The following is a 28,000-nucleotide window of genomic DNA, read 5'->3' on the forward strand; positions in this document are numbered from 1 at the left end:
CTGATTCCATCCTAATCGTGTTCATCGGGAGACTATGAAGAACTGCGTCTTTCCGACTTCATGTTCTCTTATGATTCTTAACGATACACTTCGTTGTCGTTGATATCGTCCTTAAGTGCATGTGCAACTGGTGTCCGATTAACTGTCCTACGTCATGATAGAACCGATTAATTTTTGCTTTTTTCCCCCTCCCACACACACATTCGAAGATGTTTACGAAAAAACGACTGGCTGTGCATCAGGTCCGCAGCTCTGCCACGCGGCGCACTGCGAGTGGCATCACTCGCAGTGATATCGGGTGTGGTACTGTTGGTTGTAAACTCTGTGCCTCAACGGCATGTCAAAACAGTGGCAACAGCAGCTCACTCGTCCCAACAGCACCCATAATGATCCCCGACGCCGTCACCATCCTACATAATATGAATGCTATGGAGGATGCCCGAATACAGAATATTGTTCTGCTCTCCACCGTCATGTCGGAGGTGCAAGAGCGCAACAAGGCCATATATGCGCGACTCCAGCGTTTGGTAGGTGGTGAAAGAAAGCAGTGCTACGTCTTCTCAAACGATCGCCACGAGCAGACTCATTGTGTGATGCAGAGCGAAGAAACGCGGAGCGACTTCAATGATCGTTGCGTTCGTGTGGCAGGTCGATGGTACGCACAGCATCTTGCCCTCGCCTTCCCAGCCGTAACGGGCGTAGCGGAGATTCCAAGCGTTGTGTTAGTTTCACATGACAAACTACTGCAGAGTGCACCTAATTCAGCGCAGGCTGAGGAAAATATCTCTAACCTTTCGTGCCTCACACTGCGACAGTTTTTAGCGGGATGCGTAACGGCTGGAACGGACTTGCTGGAGATGATACAACCCGACAGACCAGTGGAAGGAAAGGAACAGGGATCAGCGAGAGCGCTGTTTTCCCCACACCTCGCCGAGAGTGCCTTGGATCTTGGGGTTCAAAATGGTACGTACCTTCGTGGAAAGCTGCGTGTTAGCGAAACGAATTGTTTTTTTGGCGAGATCCGCGGGCAATGGAAGGGGCACAACTTCGAGCGGGTGCTGCTGCCCGGGCGGACGAACCTCAATCGTGCCATTCATGGGGACATTGTTACGGTGGAGTTACTTCCGGTGGCTTCGTGGCGCCCTTTGAGGGGTGCGAAACCAACGGAAGAGATGAACGATACCGGTGCAGGCGGTGATGATCACGAAAATAGCGGTCGTGAGGGTATCGGTGAGGAGTCAGAAGGAGCAGCACTGGCGCGTGGCTACACGCCCGTTGGCCGAGTTGTCGGCATCACCACCATGAACCGACGCCCCTTCTGTGGCAGCATCGATGTTGAAGAATTGAACAAGCTGGCAGATACGTTGGACACGCTAACAGGTACGGTGAGTGTGCTGTTTCAGCCGAAGGACAATCGCATCCCCCGCATCCGTATTACTACGGCTCATCTAGGGGATCTAAAGGATAAGAGGTTAAGTGTTATTATTGATGACTGGGGGGAGCACAGCAGCTTCCCCGTGGGTCACTACGTTGAGGTCCTCGGTACTATTGGTGACAAGGACACGGAAGCAAAGGTGATCCTTCTGGAGAATGACATACCGCACTATGACTTTAGCGAGGCGGTGTATGACTGCCTTCCAAAGGGCGAGTGGAACGTCACTGAAGAGGAACTTGGCAACCGGTTGGATCTTCGCGACCTCTGCGTTGTCAGTGTTGATCCACTTGGATGCCGAGATATCGACGATGCGCTTCACTGCCGCAGAGTGAATGGAAACCACTTGGAGGTCGGCGTTCACATCGCCGATGTTACGCACTTCCTGAAAGAGGGCACCGCGATGGACGAGGAGGCGGCGAAGAGAAGCACAAGTGTGTATCTCGTAGATAGACGTATCAATATGCTCCCTCAACTTCTCACGGAAAACTTGTGTTCTATTGTTGCTGACGAGGACAGATATGCATTCTCAATTATGTGGGAGTTTGATGAGAATTACTCTGTAGTACGTGAGTTCTTTGGGAAGACGGTAATCCGTTCTCGTGCTGCACTTTATTACGGTGATGCACAACGTATGATCGACGACCCTGAGGATGAGAGTGAGGCTGCTGTTTCCCTGCGGTATCTCATGCAGCTGAGTCGTCACTTCAGGAAAAGGCGCGAAAAAGACGGCGCCCTGTTCTTGTGTTCGCAGGAGTTTAAGTTTAAGGTTGACAACGATCACGTGAATCCAACGGACATGCAAGCATATCAGACTTTTGATTCTAACTCGATGATTGAGGAATGGATGCTTTTCGCCAATGCAGCGGCGGCACGGCGCGTGTACGCCAGTTTTCCTCGGTGGACCCTCCTGCGTCGCCATCAGGCCCCCGCTGAGAATGCTTTCGACACGCTGAACGAGGCAATACGTAGGAAGATTGGTGTGAAACTCGATGACACCACATCCCTTGCGTTAAACGAATCGTTAGAGAAATGTGTTGATCCATCTGATCCCTATTTCAACAGGCTTATCCGCACCCTTGTCACTAGATGTCTGCGGCAGGCACAGTATTTTTCAAGTAGCGAGGTATCGAAGGACGAGTTTCACCATTTCGGTCTTGCCATGCCTATTTACACGCACTTTACCTCCCCTATTCGTCGGTACGCGGACGTAATTGTGCATCGGCAGCTTGCAGCAGCGCTCGGAATTATGGATGTTAGCGAAGCTCATATGGTTTCCGTTAAGATGGAGGCGTTGGCCTCCAATCTTAACTACCGCCACGAGCAAGCGCAGAAGGCTGGACGCGACTCGCAAAATCTCTTTACAGGATTCTACTTGCGTAACTTCGCAAACCAGGAAATACCATCGGAGGACGGTTATGTGGTTAAGTTGTCGGAAACACATGTGTTTGTTCTTGTTCCAAAGTATGGCCAGGAAGGGAAAATCGCGAAAGAGACGCTGGTTCGCGTGCCCAACTTACTTGATAAGGTGAAGGTTGGTATTGAAGTGCGGCAACGCGGTGATGTGCTCCGGGCTTCGCTAGTCTTTTCGATTATTGGTTTAATGAAGGGTTGTGAGGACGTCAGTGAACCAGTCGCAATAGCGGGTGAAGAATTACCGTTGAAGAGGCAGCGGCTAGAGGAGGAGCGACAGTAAACAAGCCCAACAGATAGCTACGCCTTCATCTTGAGACTGGTGGGGCTGTTCGCTTCGAAGGGTGGTGCGCAAACGGTTGCCGGTGATAAGCTTTTCAGTCGTTTGATGCGAAATGATTTAATCGAAGATAAGTGTAAGTCATAATCAGCTCACAGACGGCCGTTGCCCGCCATTACTGGGCCCTTAACATCCTTTCCCTTTTTCGCTGTTTTCCCTCTTTTTTTGTTTTTTTAGCGCACTGTATTAACATTATTATTCTGTTTCCTACTTTGCATACTTCCCCGCCTTTTTTCTCCGTTGTGGTACCACGCGTGACACAATGCGGATGTAGCTGGTATCCTTCATCATTTGTTTTCGGCATGAATGGGAGGCTGTACTGTTTGATCCGGCGTATCACCTCCCCACCCGTGGCTACTCGTTTGATTAAGGAGGAATTGTGCTTATCCATGGCTGCCATTGCGCGTCTGCCTCTACGAAGGGATCAACTGGCACATCTAACGAACACGGAGGCCATAACTACAAGGGCGCAACGCATCAGCCATTTATGCACTCCCACAGAACTAGGAATGATAGCGGAGGGTGCCGAAGCACTCTCTTGTAATCGTTTCGATCTGGCAGATGCTCTCATTGATGGTGCGTATGAGTCTGTGCGCAGAGCAGCTTCATCTACGCGCCTGAGTCACGTAAGCGCAATTGCTCGGTATTCGGCTTCAATTAAAACTTATGGCAACGAAACGATTACCACCCTTCTGAAGGCGGGTGCGAGTTTGCTTCAAAAGAATGACTCGGTACCCGTGCTGAAATCGTTCTTGGGTGTCGCTCAATCGCACCTCACAGATGGAGAAATGAGGATGTTGATTGATGAAATGTGCGCCAAGGCAACGGAGGAACAACGCCTCTGTATTAACAGCATTGGCACGCAGTCTTTGGCCAAAGCCGCCGCGAAGTGTGGGGAGGAGACGTTAACGAAGGGAAACGAAGACGGGGACGAAACTGCTGTCGGTGATGAGGAAACACAAGCATGGGATATGTTACGCGCACGGCAGTGGATGTTACAATTGGTGAGGTGTGGGAAGCCACCAACGGCAGCTGAGGCGGTGCAGGCGATGGAGCTCTACGCACACTTTACCGTTCGGGACTTTGTTTTACATGAAAAGATTGAGGACTTAGTACTGTTAGTCCTTCCTACCGGCAACAAATTTCATTTGAACGAAATGCACAAAATAGTACTGAGGTCTCCCAACCTCTTCCCGCGAGTGCGCAATACTCTAGGCCAAGATCATAGCGGAGTTTCCGATGTCCACCGTGCCGATCGCGGTGTTGAGTGGAGTGACGATCCCGCCTCTTCCCTAACAACAACCTACACAACCTCCAGGGCATACAGTATGTTGCTGCTGGGTCAAAGATTGCCAGAGGACATAATGTTTGATGTCGTACAGGAGCAGAGTGAAACCATTCCCGTTGATGTGGCGGCGCAGGCGGCATGTCTATTTGCTGAAAAGGGTGACATTCCTGAAGGCGTCATCTTGCGCCTCTCGGCAGAACTCGAACACATTAGTCCACAAGGAGTTACGGCGTTTGTCAGGGCAGCTCGACGCGATTCTTCCGGAGCATTGCTGCCCCACTACGCGGCCGTTCTTAACCGGTTTACTGAGAGGGATCTCTGTGACACGCCACTGGAGACGCTGCTGCAAATGTGTGAAGTGTTTGCACTACCAGCCCCCCGAGGCACCAGTGAGGGAGACAACGACTCTATAAATGAGTCCCAGAGTAAGTTTCAGAAAGCGTTGATAGTGCGGCTTTTCTCAGTGATACAGGGTTCCCGCGATGTGCCGTTCCTTTGTAAAGTGGCGAAGGCAGTGCGCGCGTTCGACGCAAATGACGAGTTGATACAATTTGTTTGTTCTTCCATCTGCGCTCAGGGGGCTCTCTCCGAATGCGAAGCACTCATTGCGTTTGATATGATACGATGCTGCGACTTTGTTTATGAGCCGCTATTAGACGCCATGGAACCCGTGTTCCGCCGACTTGTCGAGTCTGTGTCCGCGATGTTAGAAGGTAAGTCCACCATCAATGATGTAGAAGTACGACGCTGTGCCTGTTTTGCCACGCTTCAGTCAGAGTTTGACTGCCCCGATTTTGAAACGCTGGCATCACTTCTGGTGCACACAGTGGAGAAAAATGTGACCGGCTGTCCTGTCGAGCTCATCCCGTCGGTTGGATTGCTCTGCGTCAGGACGAGGCGCACAAGTGCTCTTTATATCGTTGGCAACAAATTAGAAGGGAACATGCAACAGCTGTCTGACGATGCCATTGGCGAGTTAGCGCGGCTGCTCGTGGGCACAGAGAATTTGGCAACAAAGGAGCTGGCAGTCGAATTTCAATCCGTTGTTGTGAGTCGTCTGTTACGCCAACAATCTTTGCCACCGGACGTTGTCGCCTTGTCGGCTGTTGTGTGGCTTCGACAGGGTGACAAAGTGGGGACTATCGACGAACGGTCAGTTGATTACATTATCAAGTGGATGTACGCAATCGGTTCGAGTGTGTACACAGATTTGTGCCTTGCAGTTCACTTGTCGGCGTCAGTGGAGTCGCTCTCGAACGCGCTCATTGATGATCTCCCGAGGAGACTGGAGCTGCTGACGACCAACGAGATGGCGAATGCTATATTTGGTCTCGGTGAGGTTTCTGATGTGGGAGCACGCCTTTCTCACCAACTGGTCGCGGAGAGATGTTCGGACTACGTTGTTGATCATTCGCAGGAGTTCTGGAGTGGGAAAGTTATTGCGCGGCTTCTGTATGGTTTCTCGCGCATGCATTGCACAAAGCGAAGCCTATATAACGTGTTCGCAACGCGCCTTGCTCATCGGCCAGTGTTTTCCCTTTTGGATCAAGAGGCAATCAGTTTTGCTATAGCCGCCTTTGGAAGGGTGAAGTACCTCGACAAGAAACTCTTTGACCGCTTCACGCGTTGGATATTGGATCACTCAAAGGATCTGAACGCTGCGGAGTTACTCTTGACTATAAGGGGCGTCAGCCGCGTGATGTTGTTGAACGACCAACTGTACGACGACCTTGGGTCAAAGGCCGCAGAGAAGGTAAAAGAATTCCCAATCGAGTCTCAGTGCGTGCTTTTGTCGTCTTTTGGGTCACTCGGCGTTGAACACGAGAGGCTCGCGTCTCGGATGGTTTCAAGCATCGCAGAGAATAGGGAAGAGTTGACAGACGCTACCAAGGCTGTCGATGTCATTACCTCCCTGTGGTCAATGAACTATGACGTTGAGGACGATAAGCATGTGGCACAACTGGCGGATTGGGTGGTGCAGCGGGCGGAGGAACTGACGGATGAGTCTATTGGTAAGTTGTGTCTTGTGTTAAGCGACACTAACTGGCGACACGTTCCACTTGTACGAGCAATAGCCGAGCAGTCGGTACGATTGCAAGGTCAACAAAGCATTTCTCCCAAGTGCTGCAGGGAGGTGCTAGATGTGCTCGGAACCTTCATGATACACCATCAGGGTGCCCGCGAGAATCTTTCGGCACTCGGTAGGAGTATAAGCAAAGAGAGGATTCAGCTTTCTGAAGAGGAGGAACAGCATCTTCAGCTTCTATTGAGACGCTGACGATTTGCTTTTTCACAGAGAACTTTCATGGATGATGTTTGACCATTATTTCTTGCCACGTTGTCCCTAGCACTCTCCTTTTACCACTTCTCAGTTGTCAACACGTGCCATGGGCCACTACCAGTGTAATTTATTTATTCTTTTTTTTGCGAGACTGGCAGGCAGGAAGGCGCCGGTGCGTGTGAGAAGATACATGCCCCTAAATGCAAGGCATCTACCCTCCCCCTCCGTATGATTGCGCGCACGGCATTTCGCATAATAATTTATCATATGTTTGTGAGCGCGGCACGCGACGGAAGGACCGAGTAGCGAGTGGTGTTGATGGAAAGTTAAGTGGAGAGAGACGGCCCGAAGGGGGTTACTTAACGGTTTCTGCACGAATAATAATTTTAAAAAATAGGATCTGTGTAGTTGCGGCAACGTAAATATACGTTTGCGCGTGAAGAGTTGTGAGGTTGTTCCGTCGTGTCCATGTGCTGCCCTAGGGTAAGAATACGTGCATGCGCACATGCTGTCTAACGCACTTCTTTTTCCCTTTGCTTTACTTTATGTCTGCCCCGTTGAGGATACATAAGGTGTGGGTGGGAAGCTTTACAGGAGTCGAATACGGGCAGCCATTAATTTTTTTTTTTTAGTTGGTGCTTCGATTTGCATTAATCACAAAAGATGAAGGACCAACGAACCACTATTCTTGATTCCGTTCTCGACACGATCGGTTCAACACCATGCATACGCCTCAATCGCCTGCCGAATATGCACGGGATCCAGTGTGAAGTCGTGGCTAAATGCGAATTCTTTAACCCGGGGGGAAGCGTGAAGGACCGCATCGCGCTAAAAATGGTGCTTGACGCGGAGGCCAGTGGGAGACTTCCTCCTAACAGCACGCTTGTTGAGGCAACGAGTGGAAACACCGGCATTGGCCTCAGCTTGGTGGGCTCCGTTCGGGGCCACCGCGTGGTGATCACAATGCCAAAGAAGATGTCCCATGAAAAGGAGGTGGTGGTTCGCGCTCTAGGGGCTGAGGTTATCCGAACCGAAACTTCGCTGGCATGGGACCATCCAGAGAGCCTTATTGGTGTGGCACGCCGCCTGGAAAGGGAGGAGGGTTACGTGTTCTTGGATCAGTACAGGAATCCAAGTAACCCAGGGGCGCACTACGAATCTACGGGACAAGAGATATACGACCAGTGCGGTGGGAAGGTGGACATGGTTATTCTTGGGGCCGGTACTGGAGGCACAATCACTGGCGTGGCGAAGAAGCTGAAGAGTTTGCTCCCTGATGTTATTGTGGTCGGCGTCGACCCCGTCGGTAGTCTCCTGGCCGATCCCGCTAATCCACCAAAGGATGCCAAACCATACTTGGTTGAAGGTATTGGTTATGACTTTGTGCCAGATGTATGCGAGAGAGAATATGTGGATAAATGGGTAAAGTCCACTGACAAGGAAAGCTTCGAACTGGCATCACAATTGCACCGTGAGGAGGGCCTATTGGTGGGGGGTAGCAGCGGTTCCGCCATGTGGGGAGTGCTGCAGGCGGCGAAGGATCTTGGCCCGAACCAACGTTGTGTTGTGGTCTTCCCGGACGGCATTAGGAATTACATGTCCAAGTTCCCTGATGTAAACTGGAGGATTGAGAAGAAACTTGAGTCCGGTGAGGTGACACGTCCCACATATGAAAACCTACAGGCAGAGCTTGAGGGTACGAGGAAGAAGCTGGCGGAATATGAAGCCAAACTCGGTTTAATTGGGAAGTGATATTCTGGCGGTGAAGCGCAGGAAGGCACTGCGAAAAAAAAGGGGGGAAAAGCGGAAAAGACTCAACCAGCGAGTAGCCTGTACTTGAGGAGGTGATACGTGCTTTATTTTATTTCTTAATTTCATTCTATATTTATATCGATTTCGTCGTTGTTATTTTATTCCAGGACATGTACGGGGGACATCTGGCTTAAGGTGGTCGTTTAACTATAGGGGTTGTCTGCCGCAACTTTCCCCATATTTTGGATGTTTTCATTTTTCGCGTTCGTTATATTATCTAATTACCCGCCGGGCCGCTTCTGTGTGTGTGTGATAAAAGGCTTTACAACGGTATTCTGGTGAGCGGAGGCACCTCGCGCATCGTATCTATGTATAAATAATATATATATATATATATATATATATATATATTCTTCGCATTTGGGAAGTGGGTAGCTCGGATGCGAGGCGCTGTTCTTTGTTGTAAATCCAGTGTGCTCAGCCCCCGCCGTTTTTATTAGTCATCGACTGTTACTATTATTATCATTTATTTATTTTTTTTCATCCTGGGCACTCTATCAAGCTCAGACGCACGCATATTCACGCTCATCTAAAATAATTTTTGTCCAACAAAAAAGTGAGGATGGTTGGGGAGGAGTAAAATCTCTCCTTCCTGTTAAAACATAATTTTCTGACAGCGACATTTGGTACTCTGTTAGTAAGCCCGACGGTGTTTTGTCCATCTTCCCCATATATTCATGGACTTGGACGCGTCGCTGGCCGTTTATCCACTCATCTCCATCAAAAATTCCCGTGGTTTCCGCCACTTTATTTCCTTTCCCACTTCCCCTCGTTTCCCTCAATTAGAGAACAAAACTAACCCTTCATCAGGGCTAAATATTCACTTAGTTACTTGCCGCAAAAAAAAAAAAAAAGGGAATTTGTAGCGGGGGTTGCGGAGAGCGATATTCCGTGGGGTCCCCACCGGCGCCAGGTGTTGACTTCCTTTTTTTTTTTTTGCGTCTGCGGCTTCATGTGATGCGGGTGTGCATCCGGACACCGCTGCGCTTGGTTGTTATTTGAATCTGGCCTTGGTCATTTTTTGGGGGATCACCGCCGCGGATGGAGACGTACCCCCCGTCCCGAATTTTTATTTCTGCCGGGGGTTTGCCTTAATTTTTTTTGCTTAAACAATGTCCTTTGCCTTCTCACCCTTCTCTCCTTCACTTAAGCGCGGCGATGAATGCGGACGAAAAAACGCGGTATGACCGGCAAATGCGGCTCTGGGGGAAGAGAACGCAGGAAAGACTACGGAGGACGGAAGTCAACATCAAGGGCATAACTTCCGCCAATGCAGAGGTGGCCAAAAATTTGGTGCTCGCCGGCGTCGGTTCCGTCGTCTTGGACGATACGGCCCCTGTTGAGGCTGCCGATCTTAAGCACAGTTTTATTCTTCAGGGTTGTAAGTTGGGGGAACGGCGGGGTGAGGCTTCGGCGGGGAAGCTCCAGTCGCTTAACCCGTACGTGGCGGTGTCGTCGAGTCGGGAAATTAGAAATAGGGATGGGGCGCCGCAGAGCAACTCGTCGCTTCGGGTTGTTTTGGCACGCGCAAAGTGTGAGGCTGACATGCTCGAGTGTGCGGGGGATCCACTGAGCGGGTCGGCGGATGTCATGCTGCTCACGGTGGATCTCGGGCACCTGACAGCGGGCTTCTTCCTTTACAGGAAACAAAAGATCCCTTTCGTGGCGCAATTAAGAGCATTACTCGATGAGGAAGTCGGCACGAGGCCCGTTGTGTTCCAGCGGGTGCTGTTGTTGTTAAAAATGGCTGAATGCCCACAGGAGCTTAATTACTTTGAGCGCCTTCTCTTTGCTAAGGGTTTTGTGCGTCAACGTAGTCTGCTGCAACTGACGCGTGAAGATATCGAGTTTGCCGCGGCCGCCACTGGAGAGTTGATGCACAGCACCGCAATCGAAACCACAGTGGCGGGAGGCGTGTTTGCTCAGCTCATTATTCACACAATAGGAATGGGAAGCGAAGAAATGGGAGAAGGAGAATATGCCTGGGCAATTAGTGACACCAGCGACGGTGTCGAGGTTCAAGTGGGGCACCTGCGCAACCCGTAGAGGGATCGATGCGCTCATAAGGCACGCAGCGCATGTGTTTTGGTCCGTATATTTCGTATCTTTCGCCGGCTGGATGGGATTGTGTGCAGCTGCCAACCAAAGTATCTCGTTTTCTACTCTTATGAGGGGGGGGGGGGGTTGGTTGGTTGGTGCCAATAAACTTATTCGGTGGTGTGCCTCTATTCAGGGGATAAAATGCGAAACTGCCGCAAACAAAACTCATCGCAACCTTTTCTCTTGCTTTTGTCTGTAACACTAGGTGCAGCCCCAAGGGTCGATCTATTGTTTAGTGAAGGCTCGTTGCCAAGTCTTCATGTGACGGTGCCCCCAACAGCACCTGGAAGTTGTACGGGGAGTGCTTGCCGCTGGAAGTAGCTCTCTCCTATCATTTTTTCTTTGTCCGCCAGGTGGGGTTGTTGAGATGTTGACGTCCCACAAACACATGTGACGATTTGCGTGGGTTAGTTGGTGCACGCGCACTCCAAATAATTCATGCCCTCGAACAGCCAACGCGATTGGGGCTTTGGAAATGTGATCTACGCTTGCGCCAACTTTTAGAAGATGTAGAAGAGAAGCCGCATTGCCCAACACCGCCCCAACACTTTAAACACACCAGGCGGCAGCAGAGTTAGAACTGAGAAACCATCCGGTTGCCCCGAGAAAGGGTACAAACGTGCACGCCGTCAGCACATACTACCATTGGCATCGAAACCATTGCGACAAACAAATATAAACCGACAGGAACCGATAGGAAATTTACGGAAGTAAAACTGTAAGCGCGCGTTCTTCCAAAGCACTGGCAACGCATGAGAAAGTGGGTGTGGATATGCACAATTACCGATGGGTCGACGTCCTCCACCATCATCGGGCCCAAACCACATAACACTCACGCCGTCCAGACATCCTTCAAATACCGTTCATCAGTTGCGAGTTTCTCAAGCAATGCCGTCGCCTCATCCTCCTTCATTGCACCATATTTCTGCGCGATATCCAGTAGCTGCTTCTCGACATCCCTCGCCATATTCTTTGCATCCCCGCATACGTAAACATTTCCTCCTCTGCTGATTATTTCCCATACTTCCTTCCCGCGTGCCGCTAGGCGGTGCTGCACATAAACTTTATCCGCTTGTTCTCTGCTGTAAGCAACATCCCGCACGGAGAGTGCCCCATTCGATAGACACTTCTCCATAAAGTCAGCATATATATGATCCTCCTCACGCCTCCTGCAACCAAAAAACAAAAGTGCATCACCAACTTTGTTACCCTTTTCCAGCCACGCGCTACGGCGGTGGAGAAACCCAATAAAAGGCGCTACACCCGTGCCCGGGCCAATCATGATGATTGGTCGATCCTTAGCTCGAAGCGGAAGGTGGAAGTTAGATTTTCGCACAAACACGGGAATGTTTTGACCCACGGCTGCCTGCTGAAGCAAATTTGTGCAGAGGCCACCCTCGACCACAGCAACAGTAATGGCCACACTCGTCGGGTGGGTCAGAGAATCAGACGAAATGGAAAAATACCGTGGGGCAATCCGCGGCATCATCTCCAAGAAGAAACTCAGCGGGGGAGACATCGACTTGAATCGCTGCAAAAAGCCAAGGACAGTCCTTAACTCCAAAACGAGCTTGCCATACGCCTCCACCGACTCGGGTTCAGTACTCAGCAGTTTTAACAAGGTGTCCTTTTCAACGGGATCAGTGCAATGGTGGGCGAAAGCACGCAAAGTAGACTTCTTGGGGGGCCCGGCAAGATCGATGTACCATGTGAGTGCAGTGCGAATTGACGCGCGACAAGGGAAAACGTTCTTGCCAGTTGCTCTGTTCTGCAGCGAGATGACCTGACTTGATTCTTGCTCGCTCACGCCCAACACCCGCAGATAAGTGTTCACCATTTCGCTGGGGTTACTAGGAAGAACACCGAGGTGGTCACCAGCCTGGTAGGAGATAACAGTTTCTGATGTATCAAACTCAATTAACCTTGTACTTCTTCCGGTAGCATTGCTCAGCAGCTCCTTGTTCACCTTCACTGGTGCCCAAGAAGGCAATCGTTGTGTTGGTTCCAACACTGACGCGAGCTTGGGGAACGGCAACGGGGCCTCTTCCGGAGGTCCCCATAATTTCATTCGGCATTCGGGTGCCACGGGTTCGGTTGAGTTCGATTTCAGTACTAGAGAAAGTGCGCGTCCCAAGACTGGCCAGAGGTTGTGACACCAGTTATCAAATTCTTCTTCGATGCTATTTCCACAGTCGCCATAACCGAGGGGATAGAAACGTTGAGCACCTAACTCAGACATGCGGCGGTCCACCGTGATGCCTTCACGGCAAAAGAACTTGTATTGCCGGTCCCCGAGGGCAAACACTGTGTATTTCACCCCACTTAATTCCTCTCCCACTGCCCGGGAGTCGTCTACCAACCACTCATGGAACCCGACCATGGTGTCCGTGGGTTCACCCTCACCATACGTGGCGCAGATAATAATGACATATTTTTCCCCTGCCAAGTCGGACGGACGATAATTTTCCACGTCAGCAAGTTTCATAGGGACACCCAGTCTCAAGCCCTCTCGCGTAACAGTCTTAGCAAACATTTCAGCAGTACCTGTTTGCGAGCCGAAGAGAACGCGAACGTCGACTCGAGAAGACGGTTGTGAAGGATATTGAGCAACCCCTACAACCTGTGGTGCGGCGGTTTTCCCCCTACCCCCACCACCGCGTATGAAAACCCCGGCAACGAACCATGCAAGGACCGCGATAATGGCGGTGGATATCACGAGGAAAATCATGAGATACAACGCCAACTATATATAAAAATAACCTTAAAACGAAACGCGCGCGCACACACACACACACTCACAATGTTTGTGATCGCTAACCCGACTCCGAATACGAAAGAGGGAAAGAGAGAATGGGGAAATTGAGCGACAACTTCACACCACTTTCGTGCCGCCACAAAAAACACCAGTCGGCGCGTTACCCCACATTAGTGTCCATATTTCGTGTGTTTCTTGCTCGCTTTCACGCACCGACGAATCTCAATGCCGTGAATACTCCTGTTGGGAACAGTGCGTGCTGAACCTGCATTAACATAATTCCAAGGAACCCCCAAGAACAGGAGAAACCCCCTCTTCAAACCAACTCCCGTCCTCATCATCTACTCGTGTTGGCACCCATGACCGTAAGGCGGGAACCTAACGAATTCAAAACAGCCTCCTCCCCTCCCCCCCCCCAGTGTACACGGATGGGGGCACGTTTATGTAGTGATAGGGTTTGAAATGGATAACGTCGTGTGCCGATCCAGCCCACCTCGTTTCTTTCCTGGTTGGAGCGGAAAAAGCGATGGACCCATGACGGTGGACAAACACACCCACAGGCCCCGTGCAGCACCGCGCGGCCGCTCAGAGCCGTGGAGAAACAGTTTGGTTGATACAATTTCCAAACAACGGTCGCTATAAAGCAGAAATGTGTCACATGTGCAAACCCAACGGTGTTGTTGATCAGTGAGAGCTTCGTCAGGGGTAGAGAGGGGTTGTCCGGTAATGCAGGGCATCGGCACTCCCTGTGGCGGGGCCTCAGGTTCAGTTCGACAACCGACATGCAGTAGTTACAAATGATATGACGCGATACGTACGTTTGGCATACAGGCGCACAACGAGAGGGGGCCACGAACGGTGCGAGCGTTTCCTTTACCGTTTTACTTCGAACCCCTTTCGTTTTTGCTCCGTTTCCCATATCAGCTCTCGTTACTAGCGCCAGTCTACCGAACAGTTCGTGCGAAGTCGCCATGAACCAGTCTAGAAATGGGAACACTCAAAAGTGTCTTTCTCCCCTCTCCAAGATGTGTATTTCGCAACGAACGTTGCCCCCAGAAGCCATCTGCTGTTTTCATTAGGTTCCATTACCTTTGGCGTGCTCGGTCCAGTGAATTCGCTTTTCTCGTCTCTGCACACCCACCCACTGGGCAGCTTCACCTGCTTCTCCTTCGACGTCGTGCGGCTACGCAACGCCTGTGGAGTAACGGCCCTTTTTCTTCGGTTATGGCGAACTGAGCTCCCGCTGTGAGGTCATGGGGGGAGCATTAGTCCATTCCCTCTCCCTCATCGGCTCCTTGTGCTGCTTGCGCCTTCACTGAGCCGGCACATCCAATTCGCTCCTATCTTCACGTTGTCCACCCTAGTCCTCATGCTATTTATTACTCAGCACCCGCAGCGGTTAAAGTTTCGCCCTCCTTTTCCTTGCTTCTTCTATTCCGCCTTTTCCTATCCGCTCGCCGCTTCTTTCGACGGTTCGCGCGTTTTTCGGCGTCCCTGCATCCTTTATCGTTTACTGCACTTTCGTCCGAATGATTGTCTAATTCTGCTGTGCGTTTGGGGAGTTTCAGCCCCTTCCCTTTCCGCCCTTCTAGCGTACCCGAAACACCGTCAGTATTACGATGTCCATCAAGATCGTCCAGCTTTGCCGCCTTCTTCTTCGACTGCCGCGAGCGCTTGCGCCGCTTTCCTCCACCGCTTTCGCCTTGTCCACCACCTTCTCGGGGCGGCGTTTTCGTCGTCCCCGAGCTGACTTCCCGCCTCTGTAAACCTGCCCCCGTCTGCCCCACCGATGTCAACTTCCCTGCATCGTCTTCAGTCCATTCTCGCACAAGTATCTTCATCGGTTTGGCGTTGGCAGGGGCACCTGCTTTCTTTTCATTCTTGCGCCGGCAGCTGGACCCTTTCTTCTTGCGTTGGTCCACGCCGGAAACCAAATACTTTACGAGATTTGAAATTTGTTTGCCCTCGCCCTCCTGTGACCCTTGTTGGTGTTGTTCCCGCAGCGATGTAGCGGCGGCGCCAACCTGATGGGTTGTAGCCCCGTCCGCAGTATTTCCCCCTTCATGCATCCATCCTTTCGACATGTTATTACCAGCCGTCAACACCTCCCTGTTGCTTCCCAGCGCAGATACGCAAAAGGCTCTGTAGTTGTCGTCATCTTCGATGGATCCGGCACTAATACTGCGCAACCTATTGACCCAATCCTCTGACACACCCCTTTTACTACGCATGCCCGAGGGGATTCTAAGACAAACAGGCGAGAGTTCCACGGTGGATTCCATTACGTTGCAGGTGCCAGCATCACCGGAGTGAACCACTTTTCCGTCGAAGGTATCAGCCACAATCTCGAGAGCGCGATCGCACATCGCGAGGTTGCTGTCGGCCTGCTGGCGTGCCGTCGGTTGTATCGTAACGACTGCTGTGGAGGGAATGGGGGGCAGGACGCCTTGTTGAGGACGCCCGGGGATTACGTACACCGTCGTTACCTCCTCCACACTATCAGTGGGGCAACCCTCAACGATGATCCGAGTGATGCTTTCGGCGGTTGTATCATGAGGAAGATGCCGTACTAACAGACGGATGGGGTAGCGTCGAGTCGTTGGTGGTGTCATATTTGCGTGACTCCTCCACCTGCAATGGCCAAATTCTATGGTTGCTACTGTTAGTGTTATGCGCTGTTAGTAATACAACGTGAAGAAGGTAAACATGGTTTTCTTTCCCTTTTTTCTTTTCTTTCGTGCTCTTAGCGTACTTACCACGACATTCGTAACAGATATGAAAATTCGTGCAGGCTACGGCCACCATCCCGTATCAAAAAGAAAAACAAAAACAGTCATGTCCTGGGGTGAGCACGAGAAAACAAGCAAAAAAAATGGTGATACACAACTCCCCACCAATCCACACATAGGTCCCTCCCGCCCCTTCAGTTACGACGTGAAATCTTCTCTTTCCATCTCACACACGCGTGCGCTCCATGAGTGTAACAACTCGCGTGAAGTGAGAAGCCCAAACAGACACTTAAAAAAAAAAAATGAAAATCAGTGTACAAAAACACGATTTTCTCGTGTAATCCATCAGAACCACGGACTACGCTGCAAAGCGCATCCCACCTATTTCTTCCCCAACCACAAAGAGGTCTTCCTCACCTGCGTCTGGTACACACGGGAAGACATCCATTTCTTCGTACCTTTCTCTGTACTCCCCAACATGAGAAGCGGAAGGCATAGCTGAAGCACTTGCGCCTGTGGCCGGGGCTACGGTATGTCCATTTAACGGGCCAATGAAAGTGAACCCCCGGACCCCGTTCGGTCGCTCTGCGACGCGAGACATCACTTCCACACCATCATTCGCCAGGGATACGGCGGGAGCAACCGCTTTTGATGTCTCGTGATGTGACTTAAGAGACCTTATGCCATTTTGGCGCTTTCTTCTGACCTCAGCAAGCACCTCAGCAGGATACAAAAAACCATCATGCTCCGCTAGATTTGGTGAAGTCACCTGCGATGCGGCAGGGTTACAACACTGATGCGTGTTGCCTCGACCCGGCCCACCGAAGCGCTCTTCAGCAACTACGCAGCTATCACTGGACGTAGTTGAATTACTAGAAACATACTCATACCCCGAGGACCCCTCGTCATCAATAAGTAAAGATGGCCACGTTGTGAGTGTTGACGACTCCGAGTCACAACCTATACCATCACCACTATCAGAGAGAAGCACTACATCTCCGGTGCTGGGTTTCGGTGCCGTCCAGTCCTCGTCGTCATCTAAGAGCAACCGACGTCCCTGTACGACCGTTGTCGTAAGCGGCCGTGGCGATTTCGGTACTGATCTGCGGTGTCGCTTAGGTGGTGTTTCACACGGTGGTTTTGGCGCCTCGAACGATAACAACGCCTGTTCATTTGCGTCCTTGGTAACACTCGATCGGCTGCCTCCACGCACTGCTGTTTCCCTCCGAACTCCGGTTGAAGGGCGCGCGACAGGCGCAGGTACATCCACAGACGACATTGCCTTTATTTCATCCCAAAGGCGGTGCGCCTGCACACCCCTGTAAGTTCGGCCGTTGTAGTGTAACTGCCGTCGGCCCCTCACGGTGCTCCAGCTATGGGGAAATGGCACGCCGTTTCGTTGCAGAGGAAGTTTAACACCTTTGCTGCTACCTTTGTTACCCCGATGACGAGTTGTGCGACTCACTGGCTTTTTGCCTGCTTTTTTGCTGCCTCGGCCTCGGTTATTTGAGGGTTGAGTCGACCTCCTACTCCTCCATTCGCCTTCAGCTACATGGCTTTCAGCGACAGTTGGTGAGAAACTCGTGACATTGTTACTTTTTCCGGAAGCTTCGGTGTTGATGGGGACCGCGTCCCACAAGACGGTATCCGACGGCTTTTCACTCACGCTGCGGACCGGCGGTCGTTGTGCCTTAGGAGGCACAGCAAACGGAGCCATAACATTGACCCCAAGCTCGCTCAGCCTAACAATTGCACCGCCGTACCGTCGTTGCTCCGGTGCTGTGGCTGTGGCGCCACCGTTGGCTTCAGCGCTAATGCCACTTACTGCCGGCGCGGTAGGTGCACCGATGGAAATTGGCGTAGGGTGTTGAGGGGGTGGAGAGTTCACACCCGTTGGGGGCGCCTGTCCAGCAGCAACCGAAAGCGGTCTAAACACCACGCGAAACCTCCCTGATGGTTTATCACACTCCATGACTAAACCTTCGGGAAGGCTCAAACCTAGACCTATCATATTGAAAGGAAGATGGGTAATGCAAATGTGGACAACATAATAGCAAGGTCCACACAACAACATGCACCTTTCACTACAACATCTTCACAATCCCTTAGCCATCAACAACAGGAGTCATTCGGTTTACGAGGGAATACAACCAACGTGCCAACGCATCAACATCCCCCAAACAATGAAAAAAAAAATTCAGCACTAACGAAAAATATTCCACCCCCAGGGAAAAAGATTGAGCCACAAACCTACATCATTGAACAAGCACACAAACACTGCCAGTAAGCTCGCTGCTCACACAATTTAAACGAACCAAATTTGCTGCAGTAATTATAAAAAACGGCATTATAAAACAAACGATTCAAACACCTGCCAGTACACTTACAGATCGTCCATGGGTTGTGGCTTGTCGCCTCCGCCGGCGGATTGGTAAGTCTTCTGGATGATGGGGTTGGTCACGCTCTGCAGAGTTTCCAGGGCAGTTTTGTACTCCTCCTTTTCGGCGTTCGGATTTTCGTCAAGGAAGCGGATCGCCTCCGCAACAGCGGTCTCCACTGCAGCCTTGTCATTGGGGTCAAGTTTCCCACCAAGCTTATCCTTATCGTTCACTTGGTTGCGTAGGGAATACGCAACGCTCTCCAGCGAGTTACGCGCATCCACACGCTCGCGCACCTTGCGGTCCTCGTCCTCGAACTCTGCCGCTTCGCGCACCATACGCTCAATCTCCTCCTCGCTTAGGCGACCCTTGTCGTTGGTGATGGTGATCTCTTCCTTCTTTCCAGACGACTTGTCCATAGCGCTCACCTGCAGGATGCTGTTCTCGTCGACGTCAAATGTCACTTCGATTTGTGGCACACCACGCGCAGCAGGAGGAATTCCCGACAACTCGAATTTGCCCAGGAGGCGGTTATCCTTTGTCAGCTGGCGCTCACCCTCATACACTTGGATAAGCACACCCGGCTGGTTGTCCGCATGGGTAGAAAAGACCTGACTCTTCTTGGTGGGGATCTGTGTGTTACGCTCGATGAGTTTTGTCATGACACCACCCACAGTTTCAATACCAAGCGACAGTGGGATCACATCTACAAGCACAACGCGCCCGCCAACCTCGCTTTCACCGGTTAGCACCGCAGCTTGCACAGCGGCACCATATGCTACGGCTTCATCGGGGTTAATACCACGGTTCAGTTCCTTCCCACCGAAGAAGTCACTGATCAGTTGTTGTACCTTCGGCACACGTGTGGATCCACCAACGAGGACAATCTCGTGGATGTCACTCTTCTTCAGCTTCGCATCCTCCAGCACACGTTGCACGGGCACGAGTGTCCCCTTGAAGAGGTCCATGTTCAGCTCCTCAAACTTCGCACGTGTGATTTTCTCGCTGAAATCGAAGCCCTCCGTAAGGCTGTCCACCTCCACACGCGCCTCGGGATGAGACGACAGCTGTCGCTTCGCAGCCTCACATGCCTTGCGAAGACGTGCCAGTGCCTTTTGGTCCTTACTGATGTCAACATTCTTTTTCTTCTTCAGCATGTCCACAAAGTGTCGCATCATGTTGTTATCAAAGTCCTCACCACCAAGGTGCGTATCACCGTTTGTCGCCACAACTTCGAAGAAGCCCTCATCGATTGTCAGCAGTGACACATCAAAGGTACCACCACCAAGATCGAACACCAGGATATTCTTCTCACCGGCTTTGTTTAGCCCATATGCGATGGCGGCTGCGGTGGGCTCATTGATGATGCGCACTACGTTCAAACCGGCGATGGTCCCAGCATCCTTTGTCGACTGCCGTTGTGCGTCATTGAAGTACGCAGGTACCGTTACAACAGCGTTTTTCACTTTCTCGCCAAGGTACGTTTCTGCAATTTCCTTCATCTTCTGCAGCACCATGGCACTGATCTCTTCTGGTGTGAACTGTTTCTTTTTCCCACCCACCATCACTTGTACCTTCGGCTTCCCGTCGCGGTCCGCAATGACCTCATACGACAGCAGTTTCTTGTCAGCCTGCACTGCCGCATCCGTGTACTTGCGGCCAATCAGCCTCTTGATGGTGTAGATTGTATTATGCGGATTCTGTGGAAGCTGATTCTTCGCACCGTCACCGATCAGCCGCTCTGTGTCGGTAAAGGCGACGACGGAAGGTGTGATGCGGTTACCCATCTCGTTCGGGATGATATGCACATCACCCTTCTGCCACACACCCACAACGGAGTATGTTGTGCCGAGGTCGATGCCCACGCATGGTGCTTCCACCTTGCCGCCACTTTCGGGTGCTGCTGAGACGGCTGCAACCGTCACAGTCAGGAACACCGCTGCAGTGGTCAGCCACATCCTCGACATCGGGAGGGGGATTATCTTGAACTTAATATTAGTGTTAGGTAAGTAGGTTTGTGTGCTTTAGTATGCTTAGCTTATCTTTCCAAAACAACGGGAAACGTGAAAATATGTGGAGAGGAGGTGTGGTGGGGCGATGAAAAGGGACAAATAGGGAAAGGGAAATGGTAAAACGCAGATGGCACACGGAAAGGGCAAGGCGGAAGAAGGGGTCGCCTCCAGTGCTGCCATGGGGCTCCTGCAAGTAGAGGTTATGTGCTCTCTAGATAAAAATGCGCGTGAAGTGTGCCGCTACGGGGCAATACGCACCACAGAATTTACATAATTAAAACGAGGGATGTAAGTCCTTCCTGTATACCCAAAACTGTAGAAGTTCCAAAAAAAAATGTGCAGAGTGGGGCTTCCCTACCACTCACGCGTTGGTAAGGAGCACTTTGGGGGAAGCGACATGCCGTGCGGTGGTGCTTGGTCCTCAGTATAGTAACGTCCCGTTCGCTGTTGGTAATGTGTTGTGCTTTCGTAGATGAGTGGAAGCCGAAGGTAGGTATTGTCTACCGCTGCGGGTGCGCACCACGGCTCCGTCACCGTTCCGTTGTATTCAGATCCACCTGTTGGTGGTATGCGATCTGTGTGGTTCCCAGGGTGAGCAATTCTCCGCTCGGGGTTAGCGGTGTCGAGTGGAAGCTGCTTGTCCATTATGTCACCTGTGGAAAACGGTTGTTTCCCCTCTGCAGAATTGATGCAGGTTCCGATCGTTTCTCCTTGTTGTCCATGGTCGCCGACAGTGCCTGCCAGTCCGCTGCCGAGCTGCAAACCTCCGTCATTGCCGTGGGTACCAGCTTTAACGCCTTCAACAGCGTCAACACCGCCGTTCCCATCACCTTCCGCTCCAGAAGTCTCTCTTATAGCACCGTCTCCAGAACTTCCAATAGGAACTCTGCTGTAACGCGACCTCCCAAACAAATCCGGCACGTCTCTTACCTTCGGATTGCCAAACGGATCAATTAAATCACCTTTCTTTGACGATGTGTACGTGCTGCGCGGGGCAAAGGTCCCCCCGGGAACGGGGTTAATCCAATAAGCTCCGCCGTGGTTGATAAATACATCACGATCTACTGAGGCCGTTTGTGAAGCGGGTACAAATGACATTTCTAAAAGCCTTCTGCTCAATGAATCTAGAAGAGGGATAAGGACGAAAGCAGTGCATTTTAGAGACCCTCACAGTATCGAAAGCATTATAGAAAAGTGTGCATGCGAAACTGCAGTGACGATGATACAACAGTTGTGCACATTCCTCAGTACTTTGTCCACCAGCAGATACTTATCCCTTTTTCTACTGGTGCAAGGGGAACATTCCACCGTAAACTGCATCATCTTCAAAACATTTGCATCGGCATCGCCCTACTTTTTCTTGATCGGCTTCTTTTGCCGTTGTGCGGCCAGTTCTTCTCTGCGCCGTGTCAACCGTGTCTTGGCGTCGGCTAAGCCGATATGCTTTCGCTGCTGCCGTTGCTCCGCTGCGTCGGCAGTTGCCTTCCGTTGCGCCACATTCTTAGCCCTGTCACCGCAGCCATGCACTTCTGGGAGCAGGTGAGACGTACACATGCGCTGGCTGCAATGCTCACAGGCCGGCAGCGCGGTATATGTCAGGTTTGAGCACCCTTTGAATGCACAAACAACGGACATATTCCTTTAGCGTGCACAAACTTAATTAGATGTGTTGTATAACCGCAGGTGCCACGCTAGCAAGTTTTGGAAGAAAGCGAAAGAAGATGTTTGGTTGATTAACAGAGCGAAAAGAAGATGCAGCATAGAATCCAACAACACACGGCTCCTTATCCACCAGCAGCGAGTGACGCCGCTCCCTTTGTGGAGCCACATCCGAACCGTATGGCTTTATCTAACCACAACTAAAGTAAACCGACTCTGAGCAAAATCCTCCCTTGGGGGAAAACGCTACCTTCCTTAGCACCAATGCCATGCGGGTTGCTCTCCAAGTCGACCGAGGCACAACCAGCAGTCACTTTTTCCCTCCCTTCTCTCCCCCCCTACATTTGCCCCCAAAGGCCCCCTGTCCTTTTTCCTTTCCATGTGGTATCATGAGGAGTCACAGAGTCCCGTGTACCTGTTCGCTTGGTTATTCATCAACAATGCAATGATAAGCCCATAGAGGCCCAGGGCCTCGGAAAAGATCAACATGAGCACCATGGCCACGAAAACCTGATCCTGCTTGCCATAAGCCCGGGTGGTTGTGTCACCCACCACACCGATGGAAAGCCCTGCGGCAAGCGAGGCGAGTCCCGCCGCCATTCCCGCGCCCAAATGCAGGTTGGCAGAGAAGGTAGAATAGGAGTAGAGCTCCGTTTTGATGTTGTTGTTTATTATAACTGCCACGATCAAACCATAGATGCCGAGGATGCCAGCCATAACAACTGGAACGATGCCGCGCATGATCTTCTCGGGAGCCAGAAGTCCTAGTTGGGCTAATCCGACGCCTGACTTTGCAGCACCGTAGGCAGAGCCCAGATTAGCAAAGATAAGAGCAACAGCCACACCCAGAGAGCCGAAAAAGCCAGCGCTTTGTGGGTACATTCGGGCCAAACAGGCCTCTTTCCGAGTAGTATTGCCGTCACCGACCGTAGCAAAGACAGTGGTGACACATATCACGGAGAGTAAACCTATAAAAGAGTATTTCATAGGTGCAGCAAACGACGCACAACCTAAAGTGAGCAATGTTCGCGCATACAAAGATAACAGTGGAGACAATAAAGGGGAAGAGATATGATAAAGATGAAGGTTGCGCGAACTGCCGCTCGCAGAAAAAAGGGGGTGGAGACGCAAAACCTCTTGCAGCATGCACACGGAAGGTAGACAATCCACGAATGGTCAGATGGCCTTGGCACAACAAAAGCAAAGTACTGTCCAACTCTCCTTGTGCGAAATGTCCAACTAAAAGGGATGAGAAGCAGTCGCGATAAATGTGGTGTCACGACGCGTTTCCTTAACGTTAGTTAGCATAACTCACCCATCCTCCGCGATGCAATCTCCAAAAAAAAAACGGCTACCCGCATAAATACACATCAACCAAACAACACTCCAGCCAGATGGATGTGATACGCATGAAAAAAGTACGCGATTTAGTGCGACTTATAATTAATATTGAAAACAAGTCACGCAAACACAAACTGTTAAGAACACAGCACAGATTGCATCTGGCTGCGTAAAGGGCTCATCGCACTCTCAGCTCTTGCCGATACTTCCCTGTCGACTCGAAGATAATCCCTAGCCGCTGGCCGCGTTAAGGTGGAATACTGTGAGTTAAGGAGCCGGTCTCCACGTCCAAATCCCTAACGATAAATTGCTCCCTAAACTATGATTCGCTAAGGCACAAAGCAGAGTGATAGGGAGGAGAGTTAAGGTGGAATGACACACGCTGCTCACGACAAGATGTAAGAGAAAAACACGCTACACCGCGGTGCGGCACGGCTCACAGGGTGATAGGGTGAGAAGGATTTCCTACAAATATAAAACCTGCGACACCAGTGAGAAAATGGGCCCTCTCACTTAGTTCAGTCGAGCGCTCACAAATAAAAAGAAATAAATAATCAAAACAAATAAAATAGAAAAATTGATGAATCATATATATATTTATATGTTTTCGTTAATTAAAAAAAATCCCTCCTGTACATGGTATGTCGTGCCGCCATCCTCTCCCGGGGTCATTTTCGTATCACCAGTGGATGACAGAACATTATAATGTCATTGCCGAGTGCCTCCAGGTAAAACTTACTGATAGTTTATTCATTCTTAGAAACCTGCAATTGCAACAGACACCCACCCCAACATCATTGTGATACCACCAACCGGAGCGAAGTGCCCCACTTGTTTGCCAGGGACTCCTAAGCAGATGGCATAGACGGTACCACAAAAGATCGTTGTTCCGGCGAACAATAACACGAAACTGCGGTTGAGCCACCTGGCGGCGCTGCTTTCCGGCTCGGCAATCTTGAGGGCAGCAAAGATAGCCATCATCGCGGCAGTGTGAATAAGGTTAAATTGGACAGCGTGGTCCCATGCGAGCTTCAACTTATCAGAAAGGTTAGGGTCCAGCCAGTGCGAGCCGGCGGCTGCGGCCACGACACCGATGAGACCGAGGACGCCAATGAGGATCATCGGAGTATCTCTTACTTTGCCCATGGTTGTAGTGTTACTTGTTTTTAGGTTTGGTGTGTTCAATAACGATAATTAACCTTGCTGTTACTTCCATTAGTTCAAACAAAATGGAAGGAGAGAAAGAATAATACTTCCTGTATAGCCATTTCTTTCCATTTAAATACAAATAGGCGCACACACCCAGCACAAACTTTTCTTCTTGGCTAACCAGAGGCAAAAAATTATCAAATTTTGTTGTTTTTTTCCCGAACCTCCTCAAATATAAATTTCAGAGAAATGGTTGCCGTATGCAGAGCAGGCACCTTAATTTTCCTTTTTTTTTAATTTCCCACCTCCTTTCCGCAAGACGAAGAACTGGTATACGTACCTTAGACATCTCTTAGGATCACTTCGTCTGAAGGGCACGAACAAAGCTAGGAAAAGTAGAGTTAGAAAAAAATGATGGCCAGTTAAATTTTCTTTGAACCACCGGTGTGCCCTTCGTTATTCTTCCTCCGTGTTCCAGCACTCTGTGGTTTGATTACAGAGGTCAGAGAACAGGTATGCCGCACATTTTATTAACCAATCTTTCAGTTCAGTCGTCTCCCATTCAATTTTTCTCTACCAATCTCACCCTATTACCCACTTCAATTGCTTACCTTTTACCTTCATATCCCCACGACACCGGTGATGCCTTTGTATTATTTGCTGCTTTCGCAGAAAGTAGATTAAACATCTATTTGACACACGAAGAAAATAGCACGTGCTTCAACTAAAGTCAGTAAGTTGAGAATAAACAGCAGCCACAATTACAAGCAACTCCATTTCTTCCCACCATTCATCGACCAGTATCGCACAGCAAGCGCTTCCAACCACTCTTCTTGAACAACTGCAGGCCAACCACTCTACCATATCCACTCTGCACTTCAATAAGTATACAAAGCAAAAAAAAATAATAATAATAACCACTCACACACCTGCCAGTACACTTACAGATCGTCCATGGGTTGTGGCTTGTCGCCCCCGCCGGCGGATTGGTAAGTCTTCTGGATGATGGGGTTGGTCACGCTCTGCAGAGTTTCCAGGGCAGTTTTGTACTCCTCCTTTTCGGCGTTCGGATTTTCGTCAAGGAAGCGGATCGCCTCCGCAACAGCGGTCTCCACTGCAGCCTTGTCATTGGGGTCAAGTTTCCCACCAAGCTTATCCTTATCGTTCACTTGGTTGCGTAGGGAATACGCAACGCTCTCCAGCGAGTTACGCGCATCCACACGCTCGCGCACCTTGCGGTCCTCGTCCTCGAACTCTGCCGCTTCGCGCACCATACGCTCAATCTCCTCCTCGCTTAGGCGACCCTTGTCGTTGGTGATGGTGATCTCTTCCTTCTTTCCAGACGACTTGTCCATAGCGCTCACCTGCAGGATGCTGTTCTCGTCGACGTCAAATGTCACTTCGATTTGTGGCACACCACGCGCAGCAGGAGGAATTCCCGACAACTCGAATTTGCCCAGGAGGCGGTTATCCTTTGTCAGCTGGCGCTCACCCTCATACACTTGGATAAGCACACCCGGCTGGTTGTCCGCATGGGTAGAAAAGACCTGACTCTTCTTGGTGGGGATCTGTGTGTTACGCTCGATGAGTTTTGTCATGACACCACCCACAGTTTCAATACCAAGCGACAGTGGGATCACATCTACAAGCACAACGCGCCCGCCAACCTCGCTTTCACCGGTTAGCACCGCAGCTTGCACAGCGGCACCATATGCTACGGCTTCATCGGGGTTAATACCACGGTTCAGTTCCTTCCCACCGAAGAAGTCACTGATCAGTTGTTGTACCTTCGGCACACGTGTGGATCCACCAACGAGGACAATCTCGTGGATGTCACTCTTCTTCAGCTTCGCATCCTCCAGCACACGTTGCACGGGCACGAGTGTCCCCTTGAAGAGGTCCATGTTCAGCTCCTCAAACTTCGCACGTGTGATTTTCTCGCTGAAATCGAAGCCCTCCGTAAGGCTGTCCACCTCCACACGCGCCTCGGGATGAGACGACAGCTGTCGCTTCGCAGCCTCACATGCCTTGCGAAGACGTGCCAGTGCCTTTTGGTCCTTACTGATGTCAACATTCTTTTTCTTCTTCAGCATGTCCACAAAGTGTCGCATCATGTTGTTATCAAAGTCCTCACCACCAAGGTGCGTATCACCGTTTGTCGCCACAACTTCGAAGAAGCCCTCATCGATTGTCAGCAGTGACACATCAAAGGTACCACCACCAAGATCGAACACCAGGATATTCTTCTCACCGGCTTTGTTTAGCCCATATGCGATGGCGGCTGCGGTGGGCTCATTGATGATGCGCACTACGTTCAAACCGGCGATGGTCCCAGCATCCTTTGTCGACTGCCGTTGTGCGTCATTGAAGTACGCAGGTACCGTTACAACAGCGTTTTTCACTTTCTCGCCAAGGTACGTTTCTGCAATTTCCTTCATCTTCTGCAGCACCATGGCACTGATCTCTTCTGGTGTGAACTGTTTCTTTTTCCCACCCACCATCACTTGTACCTTCGGCTTCCCGTCGCGGTCCGCAATGACCTCATACGACAGCAGTTTCTTGTCAGCCTGCACTGCCGCATCCGTGTACTTGCGGCCAATCAGCCTCTTGATGGTGTAGATTGTATTATGCGGATTCTGTGGAAGCTGATTCTTCGCACCGTCACCGATCAGCCGCTCTGTGTCGGTAAAGGCGACGACGGAAGGTGTGATGCGGTTACCCATCTCGTTCGGGATGATATGCACATCACCCTTCTGCCACACACCCACAACGGAGTATGTTGTGCCGAGGTCGATGCCCACGCATGGTGCTTCCACCTTGCCGCCACTTTCGGGTGCTGCTGAGACGGCTGCAACCGTCACAGTCAGGAACACCGCTGCAGTGGTCAGCCACATCCTCGACATCGGGAGGGGGATTATCTTGAACTTAATATTAGTGTTAGGTAAGTAGGTTTGTGTGCTTTAGTATGCTTAGCTTATCTTTCCAAAACAACGGGAAACGTGAAAATATGTGGAGAGGAGGTGTGGTGGGGCGATGAAAAGGGACAAATAGGGAAAGGGAAATGGTAAAACGCAGATGGCACACGGAAAGGGCAAGGCGGAAGAAGGGGTCGCCTCCAGTGCTGCCATGGGGCTCCTGCAAGTAGAGGTTATGTGCTCTCTAGATAAAAATGCGCGTGAAGTCTGCCGCTACGGGGCAATACGCACCACAGAATTTACATAATTAAAACGAGGGATGTAAGTCCTTCCTGTATACCCAACAACACCGTTTACCTGCATTGTTATTTTTTGTTTGGCCTCCCTTTCGGTAAG

The 28,000-nt window shown here is 50.8% G+C and overlaps 14 protein-coding genes across 14 annotated transcripts; 4 read left to right on the forward strand and 10 right to left on the reverse strand.

Annotated features, from left to right (window-relative positions):
* Positions 1–209: 209 nt before the first annotated feature.
* TbgDal_XI8560 (exosome complex exonuclease RRP44p homologue,putative) lies at positions 210–3,128 on the forward strand (the record flags this gene model as incomplete). The annotated part of the gene is made up of 1 exon (XM_011781699.1): positions 210–3,128. The coding sequence occupies one exon, from the start codon at positions 210–212 to the stop codon at positions 3,126–3,128; it is 2,919 nt and encodes a 972-aa protein (XP_011780001.1).
* A 359-nt stretch (positions 3,129–3,487) lies between these two features.
* Positions 3,488–6,751, forward strand: TbgDal_XI8570 (hypothetical protein, conserved; the record flags this gene model as incomplete). The annotated part of the gene is made up of 1 exon (XM_011781700.1): positions 3,488–6,751. The coding sequence occupies one exon, from the start codon at positions 3,488–3,490 to the stop codon at positions 6,749–6,751; it is 3,264 nt and encodes a 1,087-aa protein (XP_011780002.1).
* A 117-nt stretch (positions 6,752–6,868) lies between these two features.
* Positions 6,869–7,261, reverse strand: TbgDal_XI8580 (hypothetical protein, unlikely; the record flags this gene model as incomplete). Its single annotated transcript, XM_011781701.1, has 1 exon — positions 6,869–7,261. The coding sequence occupies one exon, from the start codon at positions 7,259–7,261 to the stop codon at positions 6,869–6,871; it is 393 nt and encodes a 130-aa protein (XP_011780003.1).
* Positions 7,262–7,417: 156 nt separating this feature from the next.
* Positions 7,418–8,506, forward strand: TbgDal_XI8590 (cystathionine beta-synthase, putative; the record flags this gene model as incomplete). The annotated part of the gene is made up of 1 exon (XM_011781702.1): positions 7,418–8,506. One exon carries the CDS (start codon positions 7,418–7,420, stop codon positions 8,504–8,506), a length of 1,089 nt encoding a protein of 362 aa, XP_011780004.1.
* Positions 8,507–9,724: 1,218 nt separating this feature from the next.
* On the forward strand, positions 9,725–10,612 carry TbgDal_XI8600 (ubiquitin activating enzyme, putative; the record flags this gene model as incomplete). The annotated part of the gene is made up of 1 exon (XM_011781703.1): positions 9,725–10,612. The coding sequence occupies one exon, from the start codon at positions 9,725–9,727 to the stop codon at positions 10,610–10,612; it is 888 nt and encodes a 295-aa protein (XP_011780005.1).
* Positions 10,613–11,498: 886 nt separating this feature from the next.
* Positions 11,499–13,394, reverse strand: TbgDal_XI8610 (NADPH--cytochrome p450 reductase, putative; the record flags this gene model as incomplete). Its single annotated transcript, XM_011781704.1, has 1 exon — positions 11,499–13,394. The coding sequence occupies one exon, from the start codon at positions 13,392–13,394 to the stop codon at positions 11,499–11,501; it is 1,896 nt and encodes a 631-aa protein (XP_011780006.1).
* Positions 13,395–13,758: 364 nt separating this feature from the next.
* TbgDal_XI8620 (T. brucei spp.-specific protein) lies at positions 13,759–14,394 on the reverse strand (the record flags this gene model as incomplete). The annotated part of the gene is made up of 1 exon (XM_011781705.1): positions 13,759–14,394. One exon carries the CDS (start codon positions 14,392–14,394, stop codon positions 13,759–13,761), a length of 636 nt encoding a protein of 211 aa, XP_011780007.1.
* Positions 14,395–14,800: 406 nt separating this feature from the next.
* Positions 14,801–16,033, reverse strand: TbgDal_XI8630 (hypothetical protein, conserved; the record flags this gene model as incomplete). Its single annotated transcript, XM_011781706.1, has 1 exon — positions 14,801–16,033. One exon carries the CDS (start codon positions 16,031–16,033, stop codon positions 14,801–14,803), a length of 1,233 nt encoding a protein of 410 aa, XP_011780008.1.
* Positions 16,034–16,508: 475 nt separating this feature from the next.
* Positions 16,509–18,224, reverse strand: TbgDal_XI8640 (hypothetical protein, conserved; the record flags this gene model as incomplete). Its single annotated transcript, XM_011781707.1, has 1 exon — positions 16,509–18,224. The coding sequence occupies one exon, from the start codon at positions 18,222–18,224 to the stop codon at positions 16,509–16,511; it is 1,716 nt and encodes a 571-aa protein (XP_011780009.1).
* A 309-nt stretch (positions 18,225–18,533) lies between these two features.
* On the reverse strand, positions 18,534–20,315 carry TbgDal_XI8650 (glucose-regulated protein 78, putative; the record flags this gene model as incomplete). Its single annotated transcript, XM_011781708.1, has 1 exon — positions 18,534–20,315. The coding sequence occupies one exon, from the start codon at positions 20,313–20,315 to the stop codon at positions 18,534–18,536; it is 1,782 nt and encodes a 593-aa protein (XP_011780010.1).
* Positions 20,316–20,894: 579 nt separating this feature from the next.
* On the reverse strand, positions 20,895–21,638 carry TbgDal_XI8660 (hypothetical protein, conserved; the record flags this gene model as incomplete). Its single annotated transcript, XM_011781709.1, has 1 exon — positions 20,895–21,638. One exon carries the CDS (start codon positions 21,636–21,638, stop codon positions 20,895–20,897), a length of 744 nt encoding a protein of 247 aa, XP_011780011.1.
* A 948-nt stretch (positions 21,639–22,586) lies between these two features.
* Positions 22,587–23,345, reverse strand: TbgDal_XI8670 (vacuolar type h+ ATPase subunit, putative; the record flags this gene model as incomplete). The annotated part of the gene is made up of 1 exon (XM_011781710.1): positions 22,587–23,345. One exon carries the CDS (start codon positions 23,343–23,345, stop codon positions 22,587–22,589), a length of 759 nt encoding a protein of 252 aa, XP_011780012.1.
* Positions 23,346–24,296: 951 nt separating this feature from the next.
* On the reverse strand, positions 24,297–24,686 carry TbgDal_XI8680 (hypothetical protein, conserved; the record flags this gene model as incomplete). The annotated part of the gene is made up of 1 exon (XM_011781711.1): positions 24,297–24,686. The coding sequence occupies one exon, from the start codon at positions 24,684–24,686 to the stop codon at positions 24,297–24,299; it is 390 nt and encodes a 129-aa protein (XP_011780013.1).
* Positions 24,687–25,630: 944 nt separating this feature from the next.
* TbgDal_XI8690 (glucose-regulated protein 78, putative) lies at positions 25,631–27,592 on the reverse strand (the record flags this gene model as incomplete). Its single annotated transcript, XM_011781712.1, has 1 exon — positions 25,631–27,592. One exon carries the CDS (start codon positions 27,590–27,592, stop codon positions 25,631–25,633), a length of 1,962 nt encoding a protein of 653 aa, XP_011780014.1.
* Positions 27,593–28,000: the final 408 nt, after the last annotated feature.

The sequence above is a fragment of the Trypanosoma brucei genome, chromosome 11, assembly GCF_000210295.1.
Source record: "Trypanosoma brucei gambiense DAL972 chromosome 11, complete sequence".
NCBI lineage: Eukaryota > Euglenozoa > Kinetoplastea > Trypanosomatida > Trypanosomatidae > Trypanosoma > Trypanosoma brucei.